This window comes from Melozone crissalis, unplaced genomic scaffold (genome assembly GCF_028551555.1).
Source record: "Melozone crissalis strain CALT ecotype California unplaced genomic scaffold, PUWL_Pcris_2 ptg000018l_1, whole genome shotgun sequence".
Classification (NCBI taxonomy): Eukaryota; Metazoa; Chordata; class Aves; order Passeriformes; family Passerellidae; genus Melozone; species Melozone crissalis.
This window is the reverse complement of record NW_026535796.1, coordinates 11,176,143-11,195,283: the sequence shown is the minus strand read 5'-3', so window position 1 is coordinate 11,195,283 and position 19,141 is coordinate 11,176,143. Positions and strand designations below refer to the sequence as shown.

Genomic DNA, 19,141 nt, shown 5'->3' with positions numbered 1-19,141 from the left:
ACATAGTCATATTATCTCTCAAAGAAAGAGAGTGGAAATTTAGGCTGCAAACCAGAAAAGCAGAAATCACATATTATCCTTGTTATGTTAATTTAAATTGTGTACTATGCATTATCCTTAAATTACATTATTCAGCAAAGGCATAACAGCAACTTTATCAGTACTTTCTTCATGGAAAACCCTCACTGAAGAGACAGTTTTAGGATCAACTAAAACTAAATAGCTCTGTACTTAAAACAAAACCATCAGTCTATTTCTGCTTTCTAACAACTAGCTAGAGACATCTCTTCCTGAAAAGTGTTTTATGAAAATGTCCAACACTGTTACTAAATAGGCATTAATAATCTTATATAAGATGGCTACCTACGAGTTGTCCTGAGGTCTGTTTCTCACAGATACTAAGAAATTGTGCCTTACTGATCTTTGTCATTTTGTTTATCCTGATGCAGGACCAGGTCTGTGGACTTTGTGGAAACTATGATGGCAATGGAAATAATGACTTCACTACTCGCAGTCAGTCTGTGGTAGGAAACGTGCTGGAGTTTGCCAATAGCTGGAAAGTATCTTCTAGTTGCCCAAATGCCAATCGCACGCAGGATCCATGCACTGCAAACCCATACAGGAAAGCCTGGGCACAGAAGCAATGCAGCATCATCACCAGTGAAGTGTTTGCAAAGTGTCACTCACAGGTATGACAAAAAATTTAGTTTTAAATTCTTGACAAAATGATTCCATCCATTTTTATGTGGAATAGATTAAAAAATACTCTTACGTACATTTTGTCATGCTTGACAAAGTGAAGTTTGACCAAGTTCCTGCACAGAAATACTTTCACTTTCATTTTCTCAGCTTTTGTCTTGAGCAAGTACACTAAAGAAATGTATTGTTTTGGTTGGTTAGCTTGTTTGTTTTAATTGAAGGAGCAACAGTAGATAAATCTCAAGATATGTTTATTTGCTAACAGCATAATTCTCTACTAATACAAATATCAGCCACCTGATATGACTCTCTACTAGCTTATAGTAATTACCAGTATTTTGCATATGTCTTCAAGACCAAACAGTTCTTAATATTGCAGCTTACTAGCAATAGCTTTATTCTATGTTTTCCTCTTGATTTCTCAAAGCATTCTCATTATTTCTTCCTTTCTTAGCTTTCTCTAATACAGACCTATGAGTTTCAGATATCTTATTCAGCTATTTTAGGACAGGTCAAAGAAGACAAGGGCATGAAAACTTGAATGTTTTCTCTATCAGGTTGAACCAAATGAATATTACCAAGCATGTGTGGATGATGCTTGTGCCTGTGACACTGGAGGAGACTGTGAATGTTTCTGCACAGCAGTAGCTGCCTATGCTCAAGCATGTAATGAGCTAGACATCTGCATATCATGGAGAACCCCATCCATTTGTCGTGAGTTTCAACCCACTACTTTAAGGGGTTCAGAGAGAAAGAAAACAGAAGGGGGGAAAAAAAGGAAACAAAGTAAAACAAGAAAGGAAGGAAAAAATTGTATTTCTAAGAAACACAGCTGTATGCTTAAAAAAAAAACCCAAACAAACACCCTAAAAAAAACCCCAACAAAGCAGATTGTCTTCTACTAATTTACCCAACTATCTTAGTAAAATGAAACCACAGCTAGTAATTTTACAAGCAGTGTGATTAGTGTCTAATTAACTTGACAATTATGATACAATACTGGTGAAATATGATATTTTATTACATTGCCATATGTCTACAGCAGGTTCCTTGTAAATAAAAACTAGTGTACACTAGCTAAGATCAGTGATTCAGTCAACTGATTTTTCATGTTTAATGTGTAACTGTTCTATAATGAATATATTCTTTGGTGTCAAAACATTTTAGAAATTTAACAATTGTATTGCACTAGCAATAAAACGAGATGTTGTTCACAACCTATGAGGCCATGCTGATCCCACTGAATTTTTACCTAGAAAAATGGAAACAGTATAGAGCTCAAACATCACAGATATTTTTTTCTGGCATTTCTTCTTCTAGCTCTCTTCTGCGATTACTATAATCCACAAGGGGAATGTGAGTGGCACTACAAGCCATGTGGAGCACCTTGTATGAAGACCTGCAATAATCCAAGTGGGAAATGCCTTCATGAGATGAGGGGTTTGGAAGGTAAACATAATTATGCATATCTCATTCTACTTGAAAGGTTAAAATGCAGTATAGTGAACAAAATTTGTATTACTCAGTGTATTACATGTTTGCACTAGAAATTATAAGAAAATATTTTCTAATTAGTATTGTATTCTCTAATGGATTATGTACTTGTTTGGAATGAAGATGAGGACAAAATACTCCAAAGCATAATGTGCTACCAAAGGAATAGCAGTAAGAGGATCTGACATTCCACTTACCATGTAGCACATTTTGGGAAAATCAGATATGAGTGTAGACTTCTTTATACTTATGAAAGGCCTACTGTCAACTTGACTCTCTTTTTATTGCAGGTTGCTATCCACAATGTCCAAAGAATAAGCCCTACTTTGATGAGGAAACCATGACCTGTGTTTCTTATTGTGGTTGTTATGAAGATGGAAAAAATTACAAACCAGGAATGGAGATGCCTTCAAAGCAAAATTGTGAATCATGGTAGGATTAGAAAAGAATTTTAAAAATAGAGCTTAAAATTGTGGAAGACAATTCATCAGGCTAAATTTGTTAATTACCAACAGCAACTAGGCCAGTAAATGTCTAATTTTCTTCCCTTCCCAGGAAATTAAATGATAACATTAGTGAAACATTTTATCATCAAGATATCAATTTACTACTTATTTTGTATATCTGTTAAAGTCCTTTAAAGTTGTTATCATTATTAAATGACGTGAAAAACAAGCTAAAATAATTTTAGTTAGGGAATAGTCTGAGAATTTTTAAAAAGATATACCTAAACTCATTATGTGAAATTCGTTAGAAGTGAGCAGCCAACTCATGTGCATTGTTTTGAGCTTGTTTCTGTTATTGCATAGTTGCAACAGTCAGCACCTATCCTCACGCATTACCGGTGACAAGTGCTGCTAAGCCTTCTGTAAGGCTTAAGTACAGAGTTAGCAAATCCAATTGTGAAGCAGCTCTCTTAAGATACCTTCAAAGTAGCTACACTTGAATATGGTAAGCAATCTGAATAGCAAAAATCCTAAGCCAAAGCCCATTGGAGCTAAACCAATGTCCTTGGCAGATTTTGCATTTCATAGATGCCTTGGACAATATAATCTAGGCCATTAACAGCACTAAACCTAATCCATTAAATACATGTCCTAATTTCAGTTTATTCAGTGTATAGATGTCCTTAATGCCTGTAAATAAATGCATCAAGGTTCAGTTCTTCATAGATAAATTGCCCTTAAAACCAGAATTCTTCTTGCATATTTTGGAAGCCTAATGGTAATTCACTGTGTAGGCTACCTCAACATCCATGGTAGTAATCCTTTGTATATATCCTTTTAAATGCAAATCCACTGTGGTTTTCTCCTCCAAAAAACAGACCTATTGGGGAGATAGGATTTCAAATCATCCATCTCACACTTTTTGTCCTGCTCCCAAAACCACTGGTAGGGATGCTGCAGGTTGTATATGCTGGCTCAAAGAAGAGCTACCTTTCTTGCCAGAGAACTTGCAGCCTGAATATAAACACCTAGCCTCAATTTGTATAGCAGAACTGACTGCCTAACTCACACAAGATAGGATCACTGTACATTTAAACACACAGTGAATAGCAAAGGATTGATAGAAGAAAAATTATAACAAAAAAATTATGTCATGAACCAGTATGTCCAGACTCATAATCTGTTTTTCTCTTTTTCAGTGAATGTACAATTCATGGCAAAGTATGCAGATATGATGAACATGGTATGTTGATGAAGTAATTTTGATATGAATAAGACACATTTAGGGTACTCTCTGTTTCAGGTAGCAACAACTAACATCCTGTTTTAATCTACAGAATGTGTCTGCATTTATGAGGGGCAGAAGTACAACTACAAAGATGTGGTCTACAACACTACAGATGGCACAGGATGGTGTATTGTTGCAACCTGTGGTCCCAATGGAACACTTCAGAGGTTTATGTATGATTGTCTAACCTCAACGTCACCCACAACATCAACGACATTTCACTTCACGTCTACACCACCTACCACTACTTCCACAGGTACGTCCTTTGTAGCCACTAAGATTGTATTCTCTTGTTTAGTGAGGAAAATATATTTTACAGTACTAAGTGGATTGCTCAGATATTGGCATTGAGATAATGAAATTTTGGTTAATAGAATTCCTGTACAGCATTCTTCAGGTTGGGAATCTCAAATTACTCTGGGCATATGTTGTTTTCAGAAATCAGCATTCAGTATAAAATATATAAGTTTTGAAATTACAGAAACTACCAGCATTGCTAGAATTCAGTATCTATTTTCCATCTATTTCATAATGAGACTTCACCCGCAAAACCTCTCCAACCAATAAATGGTTTCTTCAGATCAGAGCTAAAATACAAAGTGTAGGAAGGTTTGAAATACAGGAACAAAGACTGCTCTGCACTGAGTGAGGAGCCAAGATTTGGAAGAAAAAAGTAGCAATGAATTTTGATGCATACTATAAAAGTTACTCTTTCCACGGATTTTAATGCATTCCAGAGAGACTAGTATATACTGAAACAAGATAGAACAAAAGCAAATACACTGAACCAACTGCAAAGCAATTGAGACTTGGGTTTCTTCCAGAGCACATAAATTCTACCTCAGCCTTATTTTAGCGCCTTGTAAAACATAATTAGTATTCTCTTGGGAAGTGACAGTTCCAAGCACGTCAGTACATTAAATTGCTGGGTGATGGATTTTCTGTTCTACAATTTACTAAAATAAACTGATGCACAACAGGAGCATAATGTAAGACAAATGACATTAGGAAAACTGTCAGCCCATTTAAAACAAAAAAAAAATTTACAAAATTTTACATTTAACAACAAAAAAAATAGCATCTACAGGAAGTAATTCTTAATTTCATGGTGTCTTCCTTTGCCTTTTCTCCTTCACAGTGTCACCAACTACATCAGTATGTGTTCATGAAGTCTGTAAGTGGTCCGAATGGTACGATGGGAGTCTACAAACCCCTGGCTATGATGGAGGAGATTTTGAAACTTTCAATGATTTACGAGCAAAAGGTTATGAAGTTTGTGAAGCTCCAAAGGCTATTGAATGCAGAGCAGAAAAGTTCCCTGATATACCACTGAAAGACCTTGGCCAAAAAGTAGAATGCAGTACAACACGAGGGCTTATATGTTACAACAAGGATCAAATTTCAACAATGTGCAACAACTACCAAATCAGAATCCTGTGCTGTGTTTTTGTACCATGCTCTTCCACAACGCCTTTCAGCGCATCAACCCCAGTCACAACTCCAATTCCGACAGAAACATCTACTGAAGCAACGTATTCAGTTCCTACTGAAAGTACAACATTGATACCTTCACCTACTGAAGAAACAACTAGAACCACAACACCTGTCACCACATCTCCTCCAACAACTCCTCTTTGTTTCAAAGAAAAGTGTTACTGGTCAAGATGGTATGATGTAAGTTATCCAGGGTCAGGTTACGATGATGGAGATTTTGACACGATTGAGAACATTGAAAATAACGGATACAAAGTCTGCAACAATAGAAAGGATGTGGAATGTAGAGCAGTACGGTTCCCGAATACACCATATCCTCTACTAGAGCAACACATAATATGTAACACAGAAGAAGGGTTGAAATGTTACAATAAAGATCAACTTCCACCAATCTGCTATAATTATGAATTAAGATTTAAATGCTGTGTGAATATACCAGTGCCATGTGAAACAACCCCTGAAATTCTGACAAAAACAACACAACCAACTACTATTCCATTAAGTACAATTTCCACACCAGAATCAACGACTCTAAGTTTGCAAACAAAGCACAAGACAACGACAGAATACACAGTTGAACCAAACACAGATTACATACACACCAGAATAACATCAAAACCTACAAGGCAAACTCAAAAACCAACTACTACAACACCAGTACTAAGCCGCACAACCACAAAAACTACAACATATTCACCTACCGCACCCTGTGAACCCGAAGTGTGCACCTGGAGCGAATGGTTCGACGTCGACTTCCCCTCCTCGGGGCCCAGCCAGGGAGACTTCGAAACCTACCAGCACATCCGCGCCGCCGGCAAGCAGGTCTGCCGGCAGCCAAAGGAGATCGAGTGCCGGGCGGAGGACTACCCCGACGTTGCCATCCAGCAGGTGGGGCAGGTCGTGCAGTGCGACGTCCACTTTGGACTGGTGTGCAAGAACGAGGACCAGACGGGCAAGTTCAAGATGTGCCTCAACTACAAGATCCGTGTGCTCTGCTGCACCCCCAACTACAACTGCTCATTCCCCACAGTCCCCGTGATAACAACCAGCCCCACCACCAGCACCACGACCACATCGATCCCGTCCTCCACCACCACGGTCACCACCTCCACCTCCACGCCATACATCTCCACCACCACGAGTCCCACCTCCACGGAAATCATCACTTCCACCAGCACCACCATCCCCACGCCGACGACGTCGACGACAACTTCCTCCACCACCCCCTGTGAACCCGAAGTGTGCACCTGGAGCGAATGGTTCGACGTCGACTTCCCCTCCTCGGGGCCCAGCCAGGGAGACTTCGAAACCTACCAGCACATCCGCGCCGCCGGCAAGCAGGTCTGCCGGCAGCCAAAGGAGATCGAGTGCCGGGCGGAGGACTACCCCGACGTTGCCATCCAGCAGGTGGGGCAGGTCGTGCAGTGCGACGTCCACTTTGGACTGGTGTGCAAGAACGAGGACCAGACGGGCAAGTTCAAGATGTGCCTCAACTACAAGATCCGTGTGCTCTGCTGCACCCCCAACTACAACTGCTCATTCCCCACAGTCCCCGTGATAACAACCAGCCCCACCACCAGCACCACGACCACATCGATCCCGTCCTCCACCACCACGGTCACCACCTCCACCTCCACGCCATACATCTCCACCACCACGAGTCCCACCTCCACGGAAATCATCACTTCCACCAGCACCACCATCCCCACGCCGACGACGTCGACGACAACTTCCTCCACCACCCCCTGTGAACCCGAAGTGTGCACCTGGAGCGAATGGTTCGACGTCGACTTCCCCTCCTCGGGGCCCAGCCAGGGAGACTTCGAAACCTACCAGCACATCCGCGCCGCCGGCAAGCAGGTCTGCCGGCAGCCAAAGGAGATCGAGTGCCGGGCGGAGGACTACCCCGACGTTGCCATCCAGCAGGTGGGGCAGGTCGTGCAGTGCGACGTCCACTTTGGACTGGTGTGCAAGAACGAGGACCAGACGGGCAAGTTCAAGATGTGCCTCAACTACAAGATCCGTGTGCTCTGCTGCACCCCCAACTACAACTGCTCATTCCCCACAGTCCCCGTGATAACAACCAGCCCCACCACCAGCACCACGACCACATCGATCCCGTCCTCCACCACCACGGTCACCACCTCCACCTCCACGCCATACATCTCCACCACCACGAGTCCCACCTCCACGGAAATCATCACTTCCACCAGCACCACCATCCCCACGCCGACGACGTCGACGACAACTTCCTCCACCACCCCCTGTGAACCCGAAGTGTGCACCTGGAGCGAATGGTTCGACGTCGACTTCCCCTCCTCGGGGCCCAGCCAGGGAGACTTCGAAACCTACCAGCACATCCGCGCCGCCGGCAAGCAGGTCTGCCGGCAGCCAAAGGAGATCGAGTGCCGGGCGGAGGACTACCCCGACGTTGCCATCCAGCAGGTGGGGCAGGTCGTGCAGTGCGACGTCCACTTTGGACTGGTGTGCAAGAACGAGGACCAGACGGGCAAGTTCAAGATGTGCCTCAACTACAAGATCCGTGTGCTCTGCTGCACCCCCAACTACAACTGCTCATTCCCCACAGTCCCCGTGATAACAACCAGCCCCACCACCAGCACCACGACCACATCGATCCCGTCCTCCACCACCACGGTCACCACCTCCACCTCCACGCCATACATCTCCACCACCACGAGTCCCACCTCCACGGAAATCATCACTTCCACCAGCACCACCATCCCCACGCCGACGACGTCGACGACAACTTCCTCCACCACCCCCTGTGAACCCGAAGTGTGCACCTGGAGCGAATGGTTCGACGTCGACTACCCCTCCTCGGGGCCCAGCCAGGGAGACTTCGAAACCTACCAGCACATCCGCGCCGCCGGCAAGCAGGTCTGCCGGCAGCCAAAGGAGATCGAGTGCCGGGCGGAGGACTACCCCGACGTTGCCATCCAGCAGGTGGGGCAGGTCGTGCAGTGCGACGTCCACTTTGGACTGGTGTGCAAGAACGAGGACCAGACGGGCAAGTTCAAGATGTGCCTCAACTACAAGATCCGTGTGCTCTGCTGCACCCCCAACTACAACTGCGCATTCCCCACAGTCCCCGTGATAACAACCAGCCCCACCACCAGCACCACGACCACATCGATCCCGTCCTCCACCACCACGGTCACCACCTCCACCTCCACGCCATACATCTCCACCACCACGAGTCCCACCTCCACGGAAATCATCACTTCCACCAGCACCACCATCCCCACGCCGACGACGTCGACGACAACTTCCTCCACCACCCCCTGTGAACCCGAAGTGTGCACCTGGAGCGAATGGTTCGACGTCGACTTCCCCTCCTCGGGGCCCAGCCAGGGAGACTTCGAAACCTACCAGCACATCCGCGCCGCCGGCAAGCAGGTCTGCCGGCAGCCAAAGGAGATCGAGTGCCGGGCGGAGGACTACCCCGACGTTGCCATCCAGCAGGTGGGGCAGGTCGTGCAGTGCGACGTCCACTTTGGGCTGGTGTGCAAGAACGAGGACCAGACGGGCAAGTTCAAGATGTGCCTCAACTACAAGATCCGTGTGCTCTGCTGCACCCCCAACTACAACTGCTCATTCCCCACAGTCCCCGTGATAACAACCAGCCCCACCACCAGCACCACGACCACATCGATCCCGTCCTCCACCACCACGGTCACCACCTCCACCTCCACGCCATACATCTCCACCACCACGAGTCCCACCTCCACGGAAATCATCACTTCCACCAGCACCACCATCCCCACGCCGACGACGTCGACGACAACTTCCTCCACCACCCCCTGTGAACCCGAAGAGTGCACCTGGAGCGAATGGTTCGACGTCGACTTCCCCTCCTCGGGGCCCAGCCAGGGAGACTTCGAAACCTACCAGCACATCCGCGCCGCCGGCAAGCAGGTCTGCCGGCAGCCAAAGGAGATCGAGTGCCGGGCGGAGGACTACCCCGACGTTGCCATCCAGCAGGTGGGGCAGGTCGTGCAGTGCGACGTCCACTTTGGGCTGGTGTGCAAGAACGAGGACCAGACGGGCAAGTTCAAGATGTGCCTCAACTACAAGATCCGTGTGCTCTGCTGCACCCCCAACTACAACTGCTCATTCCCCACAGTCCCCGTGATAACAACCAGCCCCACCACCAGCACCACGACCACATCGATCCCCTCCTCCACCACCACGGTCACCACCTCCACCTCCACGCCATACATCTCCACCACCACGAGTCCCACCTCCACGGAAATCATCACTTCCACCAGCACCACCATCCCCACGCCGACGACGTCGACGACAACTTCCTCCACCACCCCCTGTGAACCCGAAGTGTGCACCTGGAGCGAATGGTTCGACGTCGACTTCCCCTCCTCGGGGCCCAGCCAGGGAGACTTCGAAACCTACCAGCACATCCGCGCCGCCGGCAAGCAGGTCTGCCGGCAGCCAAAGGAGATCGAGTGCCGGGCGGAGGACTACCCCGACGTTGCCATCCAGCAGGTGGGGCAGGTCGTGCAGTGCGACGTCCACTTTGGACTGGTGTGCAAGAACGAGGACCAGACGGGCAAGTTCAAGATGTGCCTCAACTACAAGATCCGTGTGCTCTGCTGCACCCCCAACTACAACTGCTCATTCCCCACAGTCCCCGTGATAACAACCAGCCCCACCACCAGCACCACGACCACATCGATCCCGTCCTCCACCACCACGGTCACCACCTCCACCTCCACGCCATACATCTCCACCACCACGAGTCCCACCTCCACGGAAATCATCACTTCCACCAGCACCACCATCCCCACGCCGACGACGTCGACGACAACTTCCTCCACCACCCCCTGTGAACCCGAAGTGTGCACCTGGAGCGAATGGTTCGACGTCGACTTCCCCTCCTCGGGGCCCAGCCAGGGAGACTTCGAAACCTACCAGCACATCCGCGCCGCCGGCAAGCAGGTCTGCCGGCAGCCAAAGGAGATCGAGTGCCGGGCGGAGGACTACCCCGACGTTGCCATCCAGCAGGTGGGGCAGGTCGTGCAGTGCGATGTCCACTTTGGACTGGTGTGCAAGAACGAGGACCAGACGGGCAAGTTCAAGATGTGCCTCAACTACAAGATCCGTGTGCTCTGCTGCACCCCCAACTACAACTGCTCATTCCCCACAGTCCCCGTGATAACAACCAGCCCCACCACCAGCACCACGACCACATCGATCCCGTCCTCCACCACCACGGTCACCACCTCCACCTCCACGCCATACATCTCCACCACCACGAGTCCCACCTCCACGGAAATCATCACTTCCACCAGCACCACCATCCCCACGCCGACGACGTCGACGACAACTTCCTCCACCACCCCCTGTGAACCCGAAGTGTGCACCTGGAGCGAATGGTTCGACGTCGACTTCCCCTCCTCGGGGCCCAGCCAGGGAGACTTCGAAACCTACCAGCACATCCGCGCCGCCGGCAAGCAGGTCTGCCGGCAGCCAAAGGAGATCGAGTGCCGGGCGGAGGACTACCCCGACGTTGCCATCCAGCAGGTGGGGCAGGTCGTGCAGTGCGACGTCCACTTTGGGCTGGTGTGCAAGAACGAGGACCAGACGGGCAAGTTCAAGATGTGCCTCAACTACAAGATCCGTGTGCTCTGCTGCACCCCCAACTACAACTGCTCATTCCCCACAGTCCCCGTGATAACAACCAGCCCCACCACCAGCACTACGACCACATCGATCCCGTCCTCCACCACCACGGTCACCACCTCCACCTCCACGCCATACATCTCCACCACCACGAGTCCCACCTCCACGGAAATCATCACTTCCACCAGCACCACCATCCCCACGCCGACGACGTCGACGACAACTTCCTCCACCACCCCCTGTGAACCCGAAGTGTGCACCTGGAGCGAATGGTTCGACGTCGACTTCCCCTCCTCAGGGCCCAGCCAGGGAGACTTCGAAACCTACCAGCACATCCGCGCCGCCGGCAAGCAGGTCTGCCGGCAGCCAAAGGAGATCGAGTGCCGGGCGGAGGACTACCCCGACGTTGCCATCCAGCAGGTGGGGCAGGTCGTGCAGTGCGACGTCCACTTTGGACTGGTGTGCAAGAACGAGGACCAGACGGGCAAGTTCAAGATGTGCCTCAACTACAAGATCCGTGTGCTCTGCTGCACCCCCAACTACAACTGCTCATTCCCCACAGTCCCCGTGATAACAACCAGCCCCACCACCAGCACCACGACCACATCGATCCCCTCCTCCACCACCACGGTCACCACCTCCACCTCCACGCCATACATCTCCACCACCACGAGTCCCACCTCCACGGAAATCATCACTTCCACCAGCACCACCATCCCCACGCCGACGACGTCGACGACAACTTCCTCCACCACCCCCTGTGAACCCGAAGTGTGCACCTGGAGCGAATGGTTCGACGTCGACTTCCCCTCCTCGGGGCCCAGCCAGGGAGACTTCGAAACCTACCAGCACATCCGCGCCGCCGGCAAGCAGGTCTGCCGGCAGCCAAAGGAGATCGAGTGCCGGGCGGAGGACTACCCCGACGTTGCCATCCAGCAGGTGGGGCAGGTCGTGCAGTGCGACGTCCACTTTGGACTGGTGTGCAAGAACGAGGACCAGACGGGCAAGTTCAAGATGTGCCTCAACTACAAGATCCGTGTGCTCTGCTGCACCCCCAACTACAACTGCTCATTCCCCACAGTCCCCGTGATAACAACCAGCCCCACCACCAGCACCACGACCACATCGATCCCGTCCTCCACCACCACGGTCACCACCTCCACCTCCACGCCATACATCTCCACCACCACGAGTCCCACCTCCACGGAAATCATCACTTCCACCAGCACCACCATCCCCACGCCGACGACGTCGACGACAACTTCCTCCACCACCCCCTGTGAACCCGAAGTGTGCACCTGGAGCGAATGGTTCGACGTCGACTTCCCCTCCTCGGGGCCCAGCCAGGGAGACTTCGAAACCTACCAGCACATCCGCGCCGCCGGCAAGCAGGTCTGCCGGCAGCCAAAGGAGATCGAGTGCCGGGCGGAGGACTACCCCGACGTTGCCATCCAGCAGGTGGGGCAGGTCGTGCAGTGCGACGTCCACTTTGGACTGGTGTGCAAGAACGAGGACCAGACGGGCAAGTTCAAGATGTGCCTCAACTACAAGATCCGTGTGCTCTGCTGCACCCCCAACTACAACTGCTCATTCCCCACAGTCCCCGTGATAACAACCAGCCCCACCACCAGCACCACGACCACATCGATCCCGTCCTCCACCACCACGGTCACCACCTCCACCTCCACGCCATACATCTCCACCACCACGAGTCCCACCTCCACGGAAATCATCACTTCCACCAGCACCACCATCCCCACGCCGACGACGTCGACGACAACTTCCTCCACCACCCCCTGTGAACCCGAAGTGTGCACCTGGAGCGAATGGTTCGACGTCGACTTCCCCTCCTCGGGGCCCAGCCAGGGAGACTTCGAAACCTACCAGCACATCCGCGCCGCCGGCAAGCAGGTCTGCCGGCAGCCAAAGGAGATCGAGTGCCGGGCGGAGGACTACCCCGACGTTGCCATCCAGCAGGTGGGGCAGGTCGTGCAGTGCGACGTCCACTTTGGGCTGGTGTGCAAGAACGAGGACCAGACGGGCAAGTTCAAGATGTGCCTCAACTACAAGATCCGTGTGCTCTGCTGCACCCCCAACTACAACTGCTCATTCCCCACAGTCCCCGTGATAACAACCAGCCCCACCACCAGCACCACGACCACATCGATCCCGTCCTCCACCACCACGGTCACCACCTCCACCTCCACGCCATACATCTCCACCACCACGAGTCCCACCTCCACGGAAATCATCACTTCCACCAGCACCACCATCCCCACGCCGACGACGTCGACGACAACTTCCTCCACCACCCCCTGTGAACCCGAAGTGTGCACCTGGAGCGAATGGTTCGACGTCGACTTCCCCTCCTCGGGGCCCAGCCAGGGAGACTTCGAAACCTACCAGCACATCCGCGCCGCCGGCAAGCAGGTCTGCCGGCAGCCAAAGGAGATCGAGTGCCGGGCGGAGGACTACCCCGACGTTGCCATCCAGCAGGTGGGGCAGGTCGTGCAGTGCGACGTCCACTTTGGACTGGTGTGCAAGAACGAGGACCAGACGGGCAAGTTCAAGATGTGCCTCAACTACAAGATCCGTGTGCTCTGCTGCACCCCCAACTACAACTGCTCATTCCCCACAGTCCCCGTGATAACAACCAGCCCCACCACCAGCACCACGACCACATCGATCCCCTCCTCCACCACCACGGTCACCACCTCCACCTCCACGCCATACATCTCCACCACCACGAGTCCCACCTCCACGGAAATCATCACTTCCACCAGCACCACCATCCCCACGCCGACGACGTCGACGACAACTTCCTCCACCACCCCCTGTGAACCCGAAGTGTGCACCTGGAGCGAATGGTTCGACGTCGACTTCCCCTCCTCGGGGCCCAGCCAGGGAGACTTCGAAACCTACCAGCACATCCGCGCCGCCGGCAAGCAGGTCTGCCGGCAGCCAAAGGAGATCGAGTGCCGGGCGGAGGACTACCCCGACGTTGCCATCCAGCAGGTGGGGCAGGTCGTGCAGTGCGACGTCCACTTTGGACTGGTGTGCAAGAACGAGGACCAGACGGGCAAGTTCAAGATGTGCCTCAACTACAAGATCCGTGTGCTCTGCTGCACCCCCAACTACAACTGCTCATTCCCCACAGTCCCCGTGATAACAACCAGCCCCACCACCAGCACCACGACCACATCGATCCCGTCCTCCACCACCACGGTCACCACCTCCACCTCCACGCCATACATCTCCACCACCACGAGTCCCACCTCCACGGAAATCATCACTTCCACCAGCACCACCATCCCCACGCCGACGACGTCGACGACAACTTCCTCCACCACCCCCTGTGAACCCGAAGTGTGCACCTGGAGCGAATGGTTCGACGTCGACTTCCCCTCCTCGGGGCCCAGCCAGGGAGACTTCGAAACCTACCAGCACATCCGCGCCGCCAGCAAGCAGGTCTGCCGGCAGCCAAAGGAGATCGAGTGCCGGGCGGAGGACTACCCCGACGTTGCCATCCAGCAGGTGGGGCAGGTCGTGCAGTGCGACGTCCACTTTGGGCTGGTGTGCAAGAACGAGGACCAGACGGGCAAGTTCAAGATGTGCCTCAACTACAAGATCCGTGTGCTCTGCTGCACCCCCAACTACAACTGCTCATTCCCCACAGTCCCCGTGATAACAACCAGCCCCACCACCAGCACCACGACCACATCGATCCCGTCCTCCACCACCACGGTCACCACCTCCACCTCCACGCCATACATCTCCACCACCACGAGTCCCACCTCCACGGAAATCATCACTTCCACCAGCACCACCATCCCCACGCCGACGACGTCGACGACAACTTCCTCCACCACCCCCTGTGAACCCGAAGTGTGCACCTGGAGCGAATGGTTCGACGTCGACTTCCCCTCCTCGGGGCCCAGCCAGGGAGACTTCGAAACCTACCAGCACATCCGCGCCGACGGCAAGCAGGTCTGCCGGCAGCCAAAGGAGATCGAGTGCCGGGCGGAGGACTACCCCGACGTTGCCATCCAGCAGGTGGGGCAGGTCGTGCAGTGCGACGTCCACTTTGGACTGGTGTGCAAGAACGAGGACCAGACGGGCAAGTTCAAGATGTGCCTCAACTACAAGATCCGTGTGCTCTGCTGCACCCCCAACTACAACTGCTCATTCCCCACAGTCCCCGTGATAACAACCAGACCCACCACCAGCACCACGACCACATCGATCCCGTCCTCCACCACCACGGTCACCCCCTCCACCTCCACGCCATACATCTCCACCACCACGAGTCCCACCTCCACGGAAATCATCACTTCCACCAGCACCACCATCCCCACGCCGACGACGTCGACGACAACTTCCTCCACCACCCCCTGTGAACCCGAAGTGTGCACCTGGAGCGAATGGTTCGACGTCGACTTCCCCTCCTCGGGGCCCAGCCAGGGAGACTTCGAAACCTACCAGCACATCCGCGCCGCCGGCAAGCAGGTCTGCCGGCAGCCAAAGGAGATCGAGTGCCGGGCGGAGGACTACCCCGACGTTGCCATCCAGCAGGTGGGGCAGGTCGTGCAGTGCGACGTCCACTTTGGACTGGTGTGCAAGAACGAGGACCAGACGGGCAAGTTCAAGATGTGCCTCAACTACAAGATCCGTGTGCTCTGCTGCACCCCCAACTACAACTGCTCATTCCCCACAGTCCCCGTGATAACAACCAGCCCCACCACCAGCACCACGACCACATCGATCCCGTCCTCCACCACCACGGTCACCACCTCCACCTCCACGCCATACATCTCCACCACCACGAGTCCCACCTCCACGGAAATCATCACTTTCACCAGCACCACCATCCCCACGCCGACGACGTCGACGACAACTTCCTCCACCACCCCCTGTGAACCCGAAGTGTGCACCTGGAGCGAATGGTTCGACGTCGACTTCCCCTCCTCGGGGCCCAGCCAGGGAGACTTCGAAACCTACCAGCACATCCGCGCCGCCGGCAAGCAGGTCTGCCGGCAGCCAAAGGAGATCGAGTGCCGGGCGGAGGACTACCCCGACGTTGCCATCCAGCAGGTGGGGCAGGTCGTGCAGTGCGACGTCCACTTTGGACTGGTGTGCAAGAACGAGGACCAGACGGGCAAGTTCAAGATGTGCCTCAACTACAAGATCCGTGTGCTCTGCTGCACCCCCAACTACAACTGCTCATTCCCCACAGTCCCCGTGATAACAACCAGCCCCACCACCAGCACCACGACCACATCGATCCCCTCCTCCACCACCACGGTCAGCACCTCCACCTCCACGCCATACATCTCCACCACCACGAGTCCCACCTCCACGGAAATCATCACTTCCACCAGCACCACCATCCCCACGCCGACGACGTCGACGACAACTTCCTCCACCACCCCCTGTGAACCCGAAGTGTGCACCTGGAGCGAATGGTTCGACGTCGACTTCCCCTCCTCGGGGCCCAGCCAGGGAGACTTCGAAACCTACCAGCACATCCGCGCCGCCGGCAAGCAGGTCTGCCGGCAGCCAAAGGAGATCGAGTGCCGGGCGGAGGACTACCCCGACGTTGCTATCCAGCAGGTGGGGCAGGTCGTGCAGTGCGACGTCCACTTTGGGCTGGTGTGCAAGAACGAGGACCAGACGGGCAAGTTCAAGATGTGCCTCAACTACAAGATCCGTGTGCTCTGCTGCACCCCCAACTACAACTGCTCATTTCCCACAGTCCCCGTGATAACAACCAGCCCCACCACCAGCACCACGACCACATCGATCCCCTCCTCCACCACCACGGTCACCACCTCCACCTCCACGCCATACATCTCCACCACCACGAGTCCCACCTCCACGGAAATCATCACTTCCACCAGCACCACCATCCCCACGCCGACGACGTCGACGACAACTTCCTCCACCACCCCCTGTGAACCCGAAGTGTGCACCTGGAGCGAATGGTTCGACGTCGACTTCCCCTCCTCGGGGCCCAGCCAGGGAGACTTCGAAACCTACCAGCACATCCGTGCCGCCGGCAAGCAGGTCTGCCGGCAGCCAAAGGAGATCGAGTGCCGGGCGGAGGACTACCCCGACGTTGCCATCCAGCAGGTGGGGCAGGTCGTGCAGTGCGACGTCCACTTTGGACTGGTGTGCAAGAACGAGGACCAGACGGGCAAGTTCAAGATGTGCCTCAACTACAAGATCCGTGTGCTCTGCTGCACCCCCAACTACAACTGCTCATTCCCCACAGTCCCCGTGATAACAACCAGCCCCACCACCAGCACCACGACCACATCGATCCCCTCCTCCACCACCACGGTCAGCACCTCCACCTCCACGCCATACATCTCCACCACCACGAGTCCCACCTCCACGGAAATCATCACTTCCACCAGCACCACCATCCCCACGCCGACGACGTCGACGACAACTTCCTCCACCACCCCCTGTGAACCCGAAGTGTGCACCTGGAGCGAATGGTTCGACGTCGACTTCCCCTCCTCGGGGCCCAGCCAGGGAGACTTCGAAACCTACCAGCACATCCGCGCCGCCGGCAAGCAGGTCTGCCGGCAGCCAAAGGAGATCGAGTGCCGGGCGGAGGACTACCCCGACGTTGCCATCCAGCAGGTGGGGCAGGTCGTGCAGTGCGACGTCCACTTTGGACTGGTGTGCAAGAACGAGGACCAGACGGGCAAGTTCAAGATGTGCCTCAACTACAAGATCCGTGTGCTCTGCTGCACCCCCAACTACAACTGCTCATTCCCCACAGTCCCCGTGATAACAACCAGCCCCACCACCAGCACCACGACCACATCGATCCCGTCCTCCACCACCACGGTCACCACCTCCACCTCCACGCCATACATCTCCACCACCACGAGTCCCACCTCCACGGAAATCATCACTTCCACCAGCACCACCATCCCCACGCCGACGACGTCGACGACAACTTCCTCCACCACCCCCTGTGAACCCGAAGTGTGCACCTGGAGCGAATGGTTCGACGTCGACTTCCCCTCCTCGGGGCCCAGCCAGGGAGACTTCGAAACCTACCAGCACATCCGCGCCGCCGGCAAGCAGGTCTGCCGGCAGCCAAAGGAGATCGAGTGCCGGGCGGAGGACTACCCCGACGTTGCCATCCAGCAGGTGGGGCAGGTCGTGCAGTGCGACGTCCACTTTGGACTGGTGTGCAAGAACGAGGACCAGACGGGCAAGTTCAAGATGTGCCTCAACTACAAGATCCGTGTGCTCTGCTGCACCCCCAACTACAACTGCTCATTCCCCACAGTCCCCGTGATAACAACCAGCCCCACCACCAGCACCACGACCACATCGATCCCGTCCTCCACCACCACGGTCACCACCTCCACCTCCACGCCATACATCTCCACCACCACGAGTCCCACCTCCACGGAAATCATCACTTCCACCAGCACCACCATCCCCACGCCGACGATGTCGACGACAACTTCCTCCACCACCCCCTGTGAACCCGAAGTGTGCACCTGGAGCGAATGGTTCGACGTCGACTTCCCCTCCTCGGGGCCCAGCCAGGGAGACTTCGAAACCTACCAGCACATCCGCGCCGCCGGCAAGCAGGTCTGCCGGCAGCCAAAGGAGATCGAGTGCCGGGCGGAGGACTACCCCGACGTTGCCATCCAGCAGGTGGGGCAGGTCGTGCAGTGCGACGTCCACTTTGGACTGGTGTGCAAGAACGAGGACCAGACGGGCAAGTTCAAGATGTGCCTCAACTACAAGATCCGTGTGCTCTGCTGCACCCCCAACTACAACTGCCCTTTCTCCACCCTCTCAACCGCCACCAGCACATCCACCATTGCTACCCTTAGTGAACCTGTCTTCACAACAACTTCTCCCATTTCAACTACAACCTGTTTCTGCAAGATTGGTGATTCTATTTTTTCACCGGGTTCGTGTGCATTGTTTTGTCACCTTCTTACTAATTTTCCATTTGTTTTCTCTTTGGTTTTTTTTGCTCATGTTCCTTTTTCTGCATCATTATTTTCTTTTTTTTGTGCCTGTC

The 19,141-nt window shown here is 53.3% G+C and overlaps 1 protein-coding gene across 1 annotated transcript in view; it reads left to right on the top strand.

The window, feature by feature from the left end:
* LOC128936423 (mucin-5AC-like) overlaps window positions 1-19,141 on the top strand; it is a 51,029-nt gene that overhangs the window by 18,194 nt on the left and 13,694 nt on the right. Inside the window, exons 24-30 of the mRNA XM_054275361.1 lie at window positions 450-689; window positions 1,257-1,413; window positions 2,020-2,148; window positions 2,484-2,625; window positions 3,839-3,882; window positions 3,977-4,183; window positions 5,066-19,027. Of these exons, the coding sequence (XP_054131336.1) occupies window positions 450-689; window positions 1,257-1,413; window positions 2,020-2,148; window positions 2,484-2,625; window positions 3,839-3,882; window positions 3,977-4,183; window positions 5,066-19,027 (14,881 nt within the window). The remainder of the gene's footprint in view (window positions 1-449; window positions 690-1,256; window positions 1,414-2,019; window positions 2,149-2,483; window positions 2,626-3,838; window positions 3,883-3,976; window positions 4,184-5,065; window positions 19,028-19,141) is intronic.